Source organism: Atta cephalotes (assembly GCF_000143395.1).
Source record: "Atta cephalotes unplaced genomic scaffold scaffold00038, whole genome shotgun sequence".
Taxonomy (NCBI): Eukaryota; Metazoa; Arthropoda; class Insecta; order Hymenoptera; family Formicidae; genus Atta; species Atta cephalotes.
This window is the reverse complement of record NW_012130102.1, coordinates 1,795,494-1,812,391: the sequence shown is the minus strand read 5'-3', so window position 1 is coordinate 1,812,391 and position 16,898 is coordinate 1,795,494. Positions and strand designations below refer to the sequence as shown.

The 16,898-nt window shown below is 33.1% G+C and overlaps 1 protein-coding gene across 1 annotated transcript in view; it reads right to left on the bottom strand.

The window, feature by feature from the left end:
- LOC105621912 (neuroligin-3) overlaps positions 1-14,958 on the bottom strand; it is a 95,893-nt gene extending 80,935 nt beyond the window's left edge. The window contains exons 1-4 of the mRNA XM_012203349.1: positions 14,607-14,958; positions 10,247-10,556; positions 8,911-9,118; positions 7,744-7,998 (exon numbers count right to left, since the gene is read on the bottom strand). Coding sequence (XP_012058739.1) covers positions 7,744-7,998; positions 8,911-9,118; positions 10,247-10,556; positions 14,607-14,958 — 1,125 coding nt within the window. The remainder of the gene's footprint in view (positions 1-7,743; positions 7,999-8,910; positions 9,119-10,246; positions 10,557-14,606) is intronic.
- Between the last annotated feature and the right edge of the window lie 1,940 nt (positions 14,959-16,898).

Sequence of the window (16,898 nt, the reverse complement as noted above, 5' to 3'; positions counted from 1 at the left end):
GAGAGAGAGAGAGATACGTGATTGTGAAAGTAAGATTAGAAGGTTTTAAATGGCTATACACGTTCATAGTATCGGTTGCACAAAAGAAAACGAGGAAATCTAAAGCATAAATTTTTATGTACGTTTCTCCTATCGATAAACTTGATCATTATTCACCACCGGTGGTGGTTACTAATCCTGATAGCCGTTTCGCACTTTTCTCGGCCATTTGGACTGGGGGCAACTGTAGTAGTTCACGATCGCGAACTTGCCTGCGTTTTGTGACTAAGCTTACGAGCGCGTTTCGGCGCTCGTTTGCCCGTCAAAACTAGGAAGAACGGGCATGCAAATTGTCGGGCATCCGCCATAAAACGGTGAAGCTTTTTCCGCCAAATGGCGCCATCCGTTTGAAAGCGCGTCTATTTGGCGGCTATTTCTCGACAACCGATCCTTCTTTTGCTTTATCACAGTACGAAGAGTTAGTCGTAAGCACACATCCGCTATTTAATTTAATTCGCTTTAAACTCTATAATAAAACTTCAAAGAGCTTATTTGTGAAAGCAATGACAAATCTATCAATCTGTTAAAATGATATATCACAAAGATAAGAGATAATAATTAATTCTGGTGTAGAAATTACGTTTTATTTTAATACTTAGGATTCAAATCCTGAGCGCTCTTCTGAACGCAGCCAATATCTTTAAAACATACATTACAGCGCTGAAAGGATAAAAGTTTTCAAAATTTGCTAAATTAAAACAAATTTTTCAAATAATATAAACGCATCAATAATTTAAAAGCAGAATAACGAATACTTTTTTTATAGCTTTTATATAAAACAAATAAAATCCTGTATTTTAAGTTAACAATATTATTATGCTATGAATTTCAATTTATGCGCACAACTGTACGCTTCACTCTCATTATTCTATTAATCGAACAACATTTATTCTCTGTTTATTAATCTTCTTATATCGATTACTATTTCAATTTAACCTTGAAGAAGATACGACTTGTGTTTCACACAAAACCGATACAATTTCATATTTGCACTGTTGATGGCAATCAACATGAATGAGAGAGATAAATCATCTAGCACTACAAGGTACCTATCAGTGAACATTTTTCTAAATCGCATTCATAAATACCTGTTGCGTGTGAGTATTCACGCGAAAAGCGCATGCATAACCAGCGCAACGGTGCATATTTTAGGGGAACAAATAATTTAATTGCGCTTTAGCGGATGCGAATATTAAGCCACCTCGTGTTAACCATGCTCTACGACTACGACAGCTGACAGCCGTAAACTTTGCGATGAATATTTTATTGCGGCAATGCGTTCTATGCGCTACGAGCAGCGCGTGTCTGTACATAACGAAATGAAAAAAAATCTCCGAGAGACATCAAAAAATCCGACGCATCTGCTCCAGGAAAAATATTTAAAAATAAAAATAAAAATTTTTCTTCTTACTCTTTACTATTATATCATATTATATAAACGTACTATTATATTAGATTAGAATACTATTTCACATTTAAACGCGTACGTATTACGTAAATGAACTAACTTTTTTGTCCGTTATTTTCGCATTTAAATGTAAGTTATTCATTAATAATTAATTCAAAGACCGTTTTATATAATGTTCTTTTTCTAAAATTAGTTTAATCTTTTAATGAATATTAATTATTAATATATTTGATACCATAATTAATATTTTAATATTTATTACAAATTAATCATTAATAAGAAATAACATTGATTTATGAAAATAGAGGTATCTTCGCATTTTTTAATAAAATTAAATATTAGCTTTGATCTGTTTTTTTTTTTTTTTAAATTAATTTAGCAATTTTATAAAAACTTTTTATATATGATTCTATATTCAAATCATTTTATAAAAGTAATATTATAAAGTTTAAAGTAGTCTCTTTAATTTTTACTCTATTAACGTACTCCATAAAATTTTTATTGGATTGTATTTCTCATCATTATTATTAATTTTAATAGTTATACACACAGGCAGATGAAATGTACGCAGCGAACACAGCAATTAAAACTATTTCATCTTTTATTACACTTTACGATAACGATATGCACGATGAACAAATAATTTTGCACCGATTATTAATGTTGATCGAACGAGCAATTAAAATTAATTACGATATGTGCAACCAAATGCGTGTTTACTATTTGAATTTATTTTATGTTTCCATTTATTATCACAATTTCAGACCGTTATAATTATACAAACGTCCGAGATAAACGCTGTGGATTTTCGGGGAGGTTACGTTTATCGTTGGTGAAAAATTCTCAGAACAAAGCATTACAAAGAGAAAGAAATCGGACAAAACGGATAATCTCCACGCGGGGCTCGCGAAGCCTTCGTTTCAGATTTTTTTGTTAGCCCTCGGCGTTTTGTTTCACATCGTTTTGCCCTCCTTTCTTCGCTCATTAGACAGGATACTCCCCAATTAGCCGGTAAAGGATTGTCGCGACAAGGGTAGAAGAAGCCCGGTTTCGAAACCTTGTATTGGAGAGCTTTAATTAAATAATTCGTTTCATCGTCTTTTCAATCCTTTCTTTCAGTTTCTTCGCGTCTATTATAGCATAATTTAGAATTAGAATCTCTAACGCATTGCAAATTGTATATTTTAGTTCAAGAAAATTGGAGGAGAGGCAATAATTTTAAATAATATTTCTTCTTCGTTTAAAACAAGAAATGAGAAATAGAGTAACGTTCATTTCATAAAATTCTAGTATTTACTTAATGTGAAATGTATATATTTCCACGGTTGATTAAACTTTTTAATTCAGTTTTACTTCTTACATTTAAGTCAAATCATATTTTAAATGTAGAATTATTTAAGTTTTCTAAGAAAAAAATTAAACAAAATGAAAGAATCATTCTCTACATTTCATTAAAAAAATAAGACATAAAGTCAGCAATATAAATCATTTTTTATTTGATTGAGTGACTGAACTTAAATCATTCCTTAGATTATTTTCATATTCCCAACAGTAAATTTTATTTAAAGATTTTCTAAAAGGAGAGGATATATTTTGCGGCATGTAGGGTTTTGAGGGCAGATTTTCCCGTAATGCCTTTTTCCAACTTGCAGTTGCTTTCCATCGTACTCTTCACCCACCCTCATTTCTTTTTTTCTCTCCTATCAGCCTCTCTTTGGACGAACGGTGGGAGAGAGAACTGCAAAGCGGGGTCGTATTCTCATTTTCCTCGCGAGATGGAGAAATAGCAATCACGACGAGTGACGCAATAGAAACCCTGATTCGACAGAAAGATTTTCCTAGTTTCATTTTCATTTATTCTCTTTTCTTCTTCTTCAACATATCAATCATCATCAAACAAATTAAAACATTAATACTAATTAAGTGATAAAAAAAAGTCAACTGATTACTATTGTAGTAGCAGAGATATTAAAATTTACTCTCAACATTTTATGAAGAGAGCAATTGTTTAGAAAATTTGTTATATATTGATCCGATATTACCGATATTAGTAGAATACGATCTTCTAAATATCGCATTACAAAACGTCTTCGTGACGATCAGTGCCGAAGGTTTACGAAAATTTTCTTTTTCGCGGTGAACGAATCCTACTTTGAAGGAAATCGTCTTCGATCGAATTACAACACGAGAGAACGTTTTAAAAGGATCCTTAAGGAGCCTAGCATCCTGGAATGGACGAGGTGGCGCACGTACTGATAGATTTTGAACGTCGGCTTCGCAAATCCTCTGCGTATCGATGGGTCCTTGCAAATCCCTCAACGATCCTCGGGATGAATTTCTTTCGTCCTGGTAGGATCGATTGCGCAACCCACCCGCAATGTCTGTTTTCACTTTACCGGTAGATTACAAGTTGCTATCGTGAGAGTATTAACGTATAACGAATTCGTGAGAAACTGGTTCTCCCTCTTTTCTAGTGTCTTTGTCCTTTTTGCTCTAATACAAAAAGAGAATGGCTTTGCCCCAAATTATCTTTATATTAATTTTCATCGTGTATGCGAATCAAACATCTTTTATACCATCTTTTCCTATCTTAAAGAATTGCACATTCGTATCGATCATATAAAATATATAATATTACTCTTCTTAAATAATTATCTTTCTAAAAAATAAATTTTATGAATTTGTTCGATTTTGAAAGATTGATAAGACGATAGAAAAAAATTGTTAATCGAATTTTTAAAGGCAAATTTTACAGTGACTCTTACATTTATTAAATACAGTTACTCGAAATGAGTAACTCTTTATAAATTTTTATTACAAACTTTTTGAAACATCCAACTATCTAATATGATGTGGCTCTGAACTATTGGAAAATCGGTTTTTGCAGGCAGAGTAAAGAATAAGTGTAAAGAGAACGGGAAGACGCCTGCCTGTAGGACAAGGTATTGCTGGCGAATGTGAAAAAGTAGGAAAATTGTATTGTGAACAAACGCGGTGGCGTGTTGCTGTGCATGTGGTGCGCGTGACATGACTGGAATATTTTGTGCTGCTCACACATCGACGAAACCCTCTCATCCTTTGGCCTATGTACGCGACCGCAATACGATTATGAACGGACTATGAATACGAACCAATCCCAAAAACGTAACATAGTCATCTAATTGGTCAAAGATCTTCTTTTTTTAAATTCTTCATGAAAATCAAATTATTCTTCGAATGTTATCAGCCCCCCCCCCCAATTACTAAATAAACAGATTTTAAAAAGTAAGGTTGATAAACTAACGAATTTCATTTGTATATTACAATAAAGATAAGTGAAGCGAGATGTATATACGATGTTGTTTTTATTAGAATGCTAGCATATGAGGCTCTTTCTCAATTTTGCCTTGTACGTTTCCATCTTGTATAATGAATGCAATTGCAATATAATTTAACATAATTTTTAAAATTATCTGACATTTTTTTCACTTGCTATTAAAAGCGGTTTGTTGTTTATACATGTTTATTAAAAAACGCAAATGGTACGATACAAGCAGTTTGTGAAATTAAAATATTTTAATTTTATTAGTTCATTGAGATAATAAAAAAAAACAATTTATAGTTTATTAAATATAATAAATATAAGAATTAAATATATTTTAAAATGCATGCTTTTTTACAAGCTATTTGTAAAAAAAAGCATAAAAAAAAAGTATAAAAGCACTCTTAATCTACCGCAATAATCTCGCTTTCTCACAATTTATATTTATTGAACGATAAAATAAAACATTTAATATATATATATATATATATATATATATATATATATTTTTAAAAACTTATAGGGGAAAGAATGGGAAAAAAAACAGATAAACTGATTAGCTCTGCAAATAATTTTAACGTAAATTGAAATAGAATTGGGTTCGTACTTCGTAATGGCTGTCATGAGAAACGCGTCGACTGCAAATGACGCAATGGCATCCTTATTATATTCAACGAACGTGCACCGGTTCCATCGTAAATCGAATCTTTCTATTATCTTCTAAAGTAGGATATGTGTGTCTTGCCTTGGTAAGGCATTTATTCGTAACTAAAGAACGTGATCGTTGTATGATAAAGATGAATGTGCATTTTTCATTTTCATTACTCTCTAATATTCTCTTTAATTCAAATAATATAAGCAAAAAAAAAAATGCAAAAAATGAATTCTTTTAGTTCCATGATGTTAAGTTAACAAAATATGGCTCGTAAAAAAAGAGACTATCTACATTTATTTCGCATTTTGTCTTATTTTTTATAATTATTAATTACGAAATTAAGTAAAAAGCTCTTTTTTATTCGATTTATTTTTATTTAATTTATCTTGGATTAACAAACAAATAAAGTATATAATAAATAAAGTATAATAATTATTTTAAACAAACGAATCATCCTGGGGCTGATATACATGTAAACCAGAAAGTTGAATTTATCTGGATAAAAGAGAGAAACATTGCCGATGAAAAGACACAAACTAAATAAAATAAACGGAATATATTTTAACTTGGAGAAAAAGTATCAGTTGTCCTATATTCCACAAAAACGTATTGCTTATTCAAAATAAACCATATATTATAAACTAATTGAACTGTTGCGTTGATAATACGCAATAAGCGTAAATTTCTGCATGACACGTACTAATGAAACATTCTGGATAGAAAAGGATATTAACTGAATCAATAATTAATGTACAAGCATAATTACGAGTGAAATGGTCGAAACGTTAGCAACCTGTAACTGTTTATTCAGAGTAATTATGGATGCAACCCGGTGGAGAAGGATTCTATCTGTTTTACGATAGCAAACAACAGAGGAGACGCGTACCGCGAGATAAAGGCAGAATGTTAGATGCCACCAGGTTGGGACAGCATCACAAACAACGGAAAGCAGCACGATAGTCCCGCGATTCGACTGATTATTCTACCGACGCGATCTCCGTACATATTTACTCAACGGAATTTCTCTGGAAACTGTAGAGTCTCTCACATTCCTATTCTGTTATCTAATCGACCACTCGTTGGATCAATTATTGATCTAATAGAATTTCTGCGCCATGAATTTAAATGGAAAAGAATCTCTTGAAATAAATTCAAGATTTGTAGTGTCACCTATTTGATTATTAACTGCAATTTTTATTTATATCTTTCTATAATACAGTAAATAATAATGTAATAAAGAGAATAAGATAGATAAAATAATTTATTTTATAAAATAAATAATAACTTAATAAAAATTGCTTAAATCGCAATAATCGTGGTTTAACTCTTTAATCTTTTTTGGTCTCTTCTTGTCCAAAAAATTTCATTGTTTAACATATAATGATATCTATTAACTAAATGCCTAATCAAATTTTTGAAATTGATTTTTATATTAAAAAAAATAATTTTTAAAAACATTACACGAAACGTTGATTATAAGATTATAAGATTATACGAAAATAATGTAATACGTATACATATTCGAATTTTGTCAAAAGAGCCTGAATTTGTACTGATAATGAGAAGCGTCGTGGCGAACATCGCGGTGAACAATAATATAACACCATGCATATAATGTAATCTGTGCATAATTGAACGTAAACATGCCGATAATTTGAACCGGCAATAGCGAATGGACGATGGCAGAGAGACAGAAGGAAAACAGTCATCACGCGGTTACATGAGAATATCCAGCGCCACCAACAAACGAATAATTGCCTTTGCTAAACTTGCATCCCTGCAATTAATGAAGCTAAGCACCCATGGGAGCGAAAAGCATTATCATTTTAACAAGCCACGATTGAAACATATAGAACAAAAGTGAAATAAATCCATAATTGGACGGTGTTACCCGAAAATTGGTTAACTCATCAAATACTCGTTATAGTGTGTTGAACGTAAAATTTTACGCTACTATTCACTTTTTGTTATGTATATTGAGGGTTAAAATTTTGGAATTAGTTATGATGTTCTGAGCAACATAAAAATGTAAAAAATATAAATGTATAAAACGCAAAATAGCATAAATGATGTTTATAATTCTTTTTTATATGCAATCATTATCATTAAATCTCAATTTTATTGCAAAATTGCGAATATAATGTAATAATCGAATTAAAAAATCGATTCTTAAGATTTATTTCTTTATTAGATCGTATCACGTCAGAATTGATTTTTCGCCTTCTGCGAAAATGCAGATGCTATAAACAGGATATTTAATTTATTTTGTGCAACAGATTTTTGATTTCTGATCACGCATAAATGTAATTATAATTTCATCTTTTTGTTAGTTTTACTTACCTGAGGATAGTCGCCGTCTTTCATTTGATAGTCGAACACATAAAAGTAAGTCTTAGGCATAGGTTCCTCCTCGCTGTCGAGGATCGGTGCAATATGAGGATTGTTTGGTTTCTTAGTGTGTCTCAAGGTGAAGAGATCTCCAGTTTGCACAAGCGGCGCTACGAATTGTGCATCGCTCAATGCCTGCACACATGCATCTTTTGTATTGACGGGGTGTTGAACTGTTCGCTCCCAGTCAGTATACTCATTCACCACCTGAATACAAAAGGAATTCCAAGTCTATCGTGGCAAGTAGTTACTAGAACATTATCAATATAATTTGTTTATCTTCTCGTTGAGATATTATATTTTTTAATTGAGCTTAAATAAGAGCATTGCCTAAAATATATTATTAACAATATGTCTTTAATATATATTTTTTAAAGAGTGCATTGAAAACTTTCAGCGATAGTGTACGTTTAAATAAAAATAAAATAGAAAGATTGAAAAATCATTTAACTGAAATCAAATTGTTCCTTTAAAATAATTTACGATTACGTTCTAACTAAAATTGTCAAAATAAAGCTGTTGCGAGCTGTTTTGCACACAATATCAGATTTATTTTCTCTTATCGTTATATCAGGAATGCGTTCGAGCGCGTTTATCTGCTATTAGCGCTCGTAAAAATATATTGTCGCAGTCATAATTATTTAATTGGCTATAATTATTAAGTAATGCCCGACCTGCATAGACCGATAACGCGCTGGCCAAATGAAATTGCGTCGTCGGTGTATTTGGACAAAATGCAATGCTCGCGATTCAATCGTTATGTGTGAAACGTAACAATTACGCCCTGCGATAAATTCCGCGCGTATCCAACGATGTACGCGCCGCAAATATGCGCGGCATGTCCCATACTGCTAGCAATAAATATAATTTAGAGTTACTTTTTAAAAATTGCTATTGTCTAGTTTTCGAAGATTTCTTTATATTCTAGGAAAATAATTTCAAATTCTGATTTTAGGCGTAGAGAGAAAAAATATTAAATGTTTTTATCAAATAAGAATTTTTTATTAGAAATAAAATTTTGAATTAGTCTTAATCGGAGCCAAGATTTAGACTTTATACATCTATTGTCATATGAAATTCGTTACCATTCAATTGATTAAATAAAGGACATTGACTTACTGTATAAAATATTTCTGTGAGATGATAGACGTATGCATTTCTCACATATGTACGGATGATTCTGTCTCTTCTTTCTCCTTCGAATCCTTGCAGGACATCTTTTTCCGCAAACTTCCATAAAGCCTCACTTGTTGTTACGCCAAATAATAAATCGTACTTGTTGTTGCTCGTGATTGGTGCGCCATGTTCAGCTTTTTTTGGGAGAGGGCTAAAATCAAGCATCGCCATTTTAATTTAACATTTATTTTAGTTTAATTTTATCAAATAATTTAAATATCAAAATTTATTTCTAATATGTGTATAATCTTTTCATTATGTCTATTGCATGTAAATATATCTTATATATATGTACAAAGAAATAAAGAAGCGAAGGAAATTGAGTAGCAAATAAAAAATAAATCAAAAGAAGGTAGTAATTATGTAAGATCATAATTTTATTGCTAGAATGCAGGATAATGTAAATATATATATATATATAATTTTTGAATAATTAGGATACGGAAATCATTGGCATCTGGTAAATCTGTTTGGACTTGCGATTGCAAGTGGAAATTGTAAGTTGGTTAAAAGGTAAAGATGATAACACAAACTCGTTCCATGGTTTCCGGTACGAGCGTAGTGCGATCTTCGATTGTAAGTATGCTAATGACGTTGTAGAGTTGAGGCAGGTCGTTTACTTAATCGCGTTAATGAACCACGCTAATGTTCGCGGTGGAACCGGCTCGTTTAGCTCCCTTTTTCCATTTAACGAGAAAACTCCGGGATCCGTCAGACGGAAGACGGAAAGCGAAATTATTGTGGAAGCCGACGTTAAGTGCGAGACCCCTCTCTGGGCAAGAAAGCAAAGCCGAGCCCGGAAGTGCACACATCAAAATAACTTTTCCGCTGCTTCACGGATTTCCTTTGCCGCCGCGAAAGAAAATGTAGAAATATACGCCGCATTACCATAAAACTCTATTAAGCCCGTTCTACCGGAATCCGAGGATTTTCCCCTTTTCCCTCTTTTTCCTCACTGTGTCTCCAGATTTTTTCCTTTTCCCTATTTGTACTATGGCTATATCCAAAATGGCACTAAGAGTTCGCAGCGCGAATAAACATATTTTATATTATATTTTGGTTCTGTATCGAAAGTTAAAAAGAAATTGAAAAATATTGAATGATATATTAATTTGGAGAGAGATTCAAGAATTTTGAAATTTAAATTTAAACAATTTTTAGAATTGAAAACTAGTAGAGAATTTTTCTTGTTCATAAAAAGCATTCTTTTAAAAATTTATAAAATCATAGAGCAACTTGGAATCTTACATATTAATAGAATACTCTTCTAGAAACTTACGCGAATCCTTGAAATTCAGGACCGAGGTAAGAAAGAAGATCCTTTTGAAAGTCTGGTTTAATGACGACGCCATCGACACTTGGACCAAACGCACTAAGAAATGTTGGGGGCTGAATGTCGACTTGCATCAGTTCTTCTAGACTACTTTCTCTCAAACAATCGACTATAAGCTCATTATCTTTAAGAAGATCATCAGGAATGGAACAGTTGACCGCCTTGGCTAATTTCAGAGCGTAGGATACAGGATCTTCCACCACGGCCCAGGATGAAAGAGCGCTACCTGACAGCAGTATAGCTCGCTTGAATAATCCTGCAAATAAATAAAACATCTCTCGATTATTTTCAAATATACCATACTATGTGTGTGTCTATGGAAATTATAAAATTAATTATACTTAGGTTTTTAATTATTTTTGTGTTATTTTACAAACCTATTATTCATTATTTTCTAATATATTTAAGTTTTAAGGTAAATAAAATATTTTTCATTTAAGATTTTTAATATTTACAATATTTTGATTTTTAGTACTGTAATTTTTCTGTTTAAATATTTTAATAATAGATATTTGTATACCTTAAGTAGCTATTTATCTTATTTTGTAATTTATTTTAAGTTTTTTTCAACTTGCATGTTTCTTGATGATTAAATATTTGGAGCGTGATATTTTGAATCATTATGTCTGATGCTAGAAGAAGTACAGCGATTGCGACACTGAATATTATACGAGTGGATTGTTTGAGGAGGAAATTATGCTGGCGAAAATGACGCTGCGAGTGGATGGAAGCCACGTCGTTACTCCCGGTGAGAAAAAAAAGACCAAAGTCGTTCTCGAACTTAAAGAAAAGAGATGACCAACGACCTATATAATTATCCGAGAAGAAAATCATTCTAGCGCATACTCACATAGACGTTATTTGCCTAAGGAAAAACGGGATGCTCCGTTTTGTACTTTAAGAAGGAATTTTCAATCTCCGCTCCTCCTCTTGACGCCATTAGCTCGTCAGTGGTTGCATTATAAGCATCGCGCTAAGATAAAAATTATTTTCGCCTTGTATATCAAATTACTTCCTTCGTTTTTTTCCTGTTACGTGTAATAATATCTTATATAACTTTCATTCATTTGCTACATTCACTTATCAAAGCGTGTTATGTAAACTTGAGATTTTCAATAATATAATTAAAAAAAATTATAAAGAATACTGAAATTTATTATTTTAAATGATCACAATTATCCAAAAATTTTTGCAAGAATTGAGTTTTATTGTTGAATATTCTCCAAGAGAATTTCTCCTAGCACCTAGTAAGAGATGAAAATGTATTTCTCAATTTCAAGGAAAAAGATATCAAGATAGGTAGGATATTTTCTACTTCGAGAAGATGTTATGCTTCGATTGTCTCATTAACTTATCAAGTAAAAGCAACTTATTAAGAAAATTAACGTGATAATGTTAGAGGGAAGAAGAGAAAAGGATCAGAAAGAGAGAAAGAGAGAGAGAGAGAGAGAGAGAGAAAGGTTTTTTAAGAGAGCAAAAGCAGGAAATAACAGGACATCGTCGCGTCTCGAGACAGCCACCTTGGAAAAATGGAATTCTCATTTCTATCTTCTGTGATACGGGAAAGAATGAAGCATCCGTGGAGCTAGGATGGTGAGAGAAAAGTCGGCATGCCGGGATCCTTCCCGATCGGAGATCCTTTCGTGCGCAAACAAATAAAAGAAAATTATGCTTTTTCTCTTGCGACACAAACGAGTACAAGCGTTTTAAATAATAGAATTTGCAAACAATGCGAATTTTATTAAGCGAGAGAATTTTATGACATTAATGTCAGAATACCGAAAGGAATGGCGCCATAAATCTGATGCTTAATCGCAAAAGTGAAATAAATGAAACAGGCTTTTTTCATTTTTTTATAAACCTTATTTATGACAACATTCTACAAATTATCATCTTCATAATCATGAAACCTTCGTCAATTTAATCCTAGAATGCTGTCGCTATTGGGTGATACGGTATTATTATCGATACATACATTTTATCTACAAGAAAATCACTCTTAATTAATGTAACACAAGTTTTTTTTATACATTTCATACTTTCACAATGACAAAATATATTACATTTATAATATATAGATTTTTATAAACACAAATAATCTAATTATCAATTTAAAAGGAAAGAAAGAACAAGTACACTAATCAAATTCAATCTTAAAATAATGAAATATGAAGCATGTAATTCACTTGTGTGTGCATCTTCTTATACACTCAAATAAAATATATAATAACACAAACTGCTTAAAAAGTAAAGTCACTTATGCTTTCTGTCATAATACTAACCATTAGAAAATTGATATATGTACAACAGGACTTTTAAAAGCTTATCTCCACGTAATTGTTCTAGTTTTTTACAAACATAGCAAATTAGATCACTGAAGACATAACTTGGCGCTCAATGATTTCGCTCACTTGAACGTAAAATTTACATGTCGATAACATTTTATGATTAATCGCTCAAATGTCAGTTCAACGACTCTTTCTTCAATTATTCGATTGCATCATCATTTGAGTAATTTCTCGTAATTTATCGTTTGAGATATATCATGCTTCTTTAATTAATGAAATCAAGAAAGTAGACAAGGAACGTAAAACAACCGCGACGTGTAAAAAGTGTGGAAGGAAAAACTCCCATCTCGGACACGCGTGGATGGCTTTGCCTTCCTCATAAGGGAGGGAAGTATTTTCCAATAGCGCTCACGACGAAGGTGGTGTCGGTAGGAAGAGACGATATTTCACGCACATAATATCACGAACGAAGGAACGAGATGGAGTAAAGATGAAAAGAACGAGACGAAAAGAGGTAAAGAGAGATTGGGGGGGGGGGGGAGCTTCCCCTTATCCTCTCAGCCATGTCCATCCCCGGAGGGGCTTGCAGAGGCTGTTAACCATCGAACGTTAACCGTGAGCACGACCACGAAGATGGTCTGCTGCTGTTACTGGATGAAGATATAAAGGGAGACAGCCAATATCCTCGGCAATGTGTTACAGCGCCGATCGGCGCGAGTTCGTCCTCGAAAATATCGCGAACCCTGCAAAAGAGATGGGTAGGGGATGGTGGATGTCGGGAGAAAGAAATTTCAAGCTGATATTCTTGCTGGTTTAAGCTACTTCTCATTTCTAAATTCTTTTCTCCCCCTTTTTCCAGAGTGAAGTATGCGATATGAAGATGGCGATTTTCAGGCGACAGATGGCACATAAGTGACGAAGTTTTCTACGGAATATTCCGATCACTAGACCTTGAGGTTTTCAGCATTCTGCTCTTGAGATTCTAAAAAGAATCTTTACATTTTCTTGTGTGATGACATTATATAATTTTATGATAAAATAATTTGCAGAATATTAAAATCGTAGGATGTGCTTTTAAGTTTACATTTAAAAATTTAAGCTTTATAACAGATCTGAAAATAATTTTGTTGGATCATCAAAATAATTATGTAGAAAAACTCAAGCATAATGAGCAATGCTCTAAAAAGTTTTCACATTCTAGCAACTAACTCGAATGTCTCTCTTTCCTACATAATTATTTTGATAACCCAACAAAATTATCTTCAAATCTGTATTTAGCTTCACAGATATTTCGCTTTTTTCGTCCTTATTTGAATTTTGAAGATATAAAATATATCTAGTTAAAAATTTTTTAATAAAAGATCTTGTATTATGTGATTATTTATGGATAAAATTGAGAACCTCTGTTTGCTAGAATTTGTCTTTTTTATTGTGAGGAAGTAGATCTTACAAAGACGAACTCGACACATAAGCTCGTTTTGTCTTTCGATCGTTGAAGATCTTGTTAGCGAATTCAGTTGCAATTTGATAGATCGATATAAATTCTTGCAAGCTCGTAAGTCAATCGAAGAAAATTCGTTTTTGAGGCGAAAAGAACAAAATCTACCTTCTTATTTGCGAATACGTAATTGGTGTAACGAGTAATTAACTAACGCAAAATAATGCACTGTAACGAAGCTCATGTAAAACTTGCTACTCTTCAATTATGTGTAATGCGAAAGCGCTTTTAATCATTTATGAGACGCGCGAGCGCGGCGTGTTCTCTGAATAATTACGAGCGCAACACGGTGGTGAACGGTTCAGAAATTTCGACTGACTTCATTCTCGAGGAAATTTATTCATTACGCCTGCCTGAATTTTACAATTTACAACCATAAGTCGCTTTTAACGAAATACTGTTTTTTCCAACTTTATTGCGTTAGTTTATAAGCTCGCGTGGATAGCGTTTTTCGCTCAGTTGATATATCATTCAAACTATGTCGAAACTCATGTTAACTCAACAAGCTTTAATCACTTACCCCGAATAACGGTGGGGCTAATGGCGAGAAAATGCACGCATGCGGCTCCGGTGCCCTGGCCCATAAGGGTGACATTTTCGGGATCACCCCCGAAACGTGCGATGTGCTCCTTAACCCAATGCAGGGCAGCGATTTGGTCCATGAGGCCATAATTTGCAACCCTTGCCTTAGTCTGTGGCGCCACGTTGGCGTTCAGGAAGCCGAGCACGCCCAACCGGTAGTTCATGGTGACGATCACTTGGTCGGTGTAACTGGCTAGGACGCTACCATCGTAGGGGTTTCCGCTGCCCCAGTCGTAGCTCTCACCGTGAATGTACAGCAACACCGGATGCTTCCTGCCGCCCTCCGCCATGCCTGCGACACAAAGGGATCGCGTCGCGACGCGACGCGACGCGTCGTTTTAGTTCCTCTTTTGCCAGCGGCAAACAGAGGTGACAAAGACGACGGTGCACGGTGTTGTTGGCGCCATCGTCTTCTTTGTCACGGACATGTCGAGAACACGAAGCGTCTACCTGCCGAAGCGGCTCGTATCCGGACATGACCCGGTATTGTCCCATGTTCCGGACAGAACCGTGCTGAGTGTTGCAATATTATCAAATTTCTTTCAAGTGTAATGTAGTCAAAATAATTAAAAAATTAAATTTTATTCTACTTGCATAAAAGATATTTTTTAATAGAATAATTTTATTAATTTACAGTATCGTTCAACAATTTCAGTAAATGGCAAAGTTTTTTTGATAAATAGAGAAAAAAATAAAAAAAAATTGTTTTTGTATTTTACACTATTTGTTAAGTCAAATTAATATTTTTTTGTACATTTTCAAATAGTTAAATACAATATTTGAACTCTCAGAATTTGCATCACATTAAACTTACAATGTTAGAGTGTTTATTTCTTAATTAACACACTGTCATTCATTTTTATAGACTGTGATTGTTTCTCTCACTCTTCCTTATACAATCGATGGTTGTAGAATAGAATACGGTTAGAGAATGTGTTACCTGATCATAATTTTTAATCTTTGCTAAATATTTTTCGACTAGTATTGGTTTTAAATTGCTCTAGTTTTTCTTTATTTCTTGACATAACAACTAAATTATATATATTACATCAACATTTCTTTAGTTAAAAAATAAAAAAGCTCAATAGCGCCAATAGCTAATGCATTTGGCAAGCAATTAGTTAGTCTCTTGTTGTTTCGCAGAAACAGCACATTTATTGAAACTTTTGAACGATATAATTTAAATAAAATTTAAATAAAAATACATAAATATTTTTTTAATTAAATTTTTCTTTTTAATTAAATTGGAAATAAATTCAATGAATTTACAATCATTTGCGATTACGATATTTAATATATAACTAATTCTATAGCTTCGAACATACTTGTAGTACATGGAATATTATTAGTATGTCTCATTTCGTTCCAAGACATAAAGTCTTGAAAATTGGTAGGAATGAGACATGAAATTATCGAGCCGTAAAATTACAGAGAACCACTCTCGTGCTATCTTGTAAAGCTTTACGACAGCGGTTTCACTAATGCGTCCTTTTTAAAAGAAAGAAAAGAAATAATATCTTTCGCTATACGCTCTATACGAAAGGATATATTTGCCATCTAAGTAAGTCTAATAATCTTAACCTTCCAGAAAAGTGTACAGGATAAACATTAATGCTGTTTCTAGATTCTATATCTGTAGTATGAGTGTTTCTCTGGTCACAGGTTTCTTGACAAACAGGGGAAATTGATATTTTTTTAATTTTTAAGAAAGAACGAGAGATATCCAAGTTTTTCTCGAATATGCCCTTGGTTTATATAACAGCTTTTAGTTTTATTCCGTACTTTTTTTCACGAAATGACATTCTTTGGAAAGTTTCGCAACTATTTCTTCCCTTTGCTCCTTTTTCTTCCACCAGACTTTCTATATGACTAGACACATGGTCAACATGGCTCTTTGTTTCGATAAGAGCCACTTCCGTTTTACTTTCGCGACCATAACGACGAGAGTGGCACGGTGAAGTGATGTGGTAGGTCTGCGTATATTTCGCGATAAGGAACGTCCCCGGAGAGTCCTCCGATGAAAGAAATCTACAATTCCAATGTTCTTACTGTATGCATTTCTCGGTGGTTCACACACACACACACACACACACACACACACACACACACACACACACACACACACACACAATATAAAGTAAATAAGTAAGTAAAGTTAACGTTTAACGTTAGTTAAGTTTAAATTTTAGTTTAGAAGAAGACGTAGTTACGGTTACGGGACAACTAATTA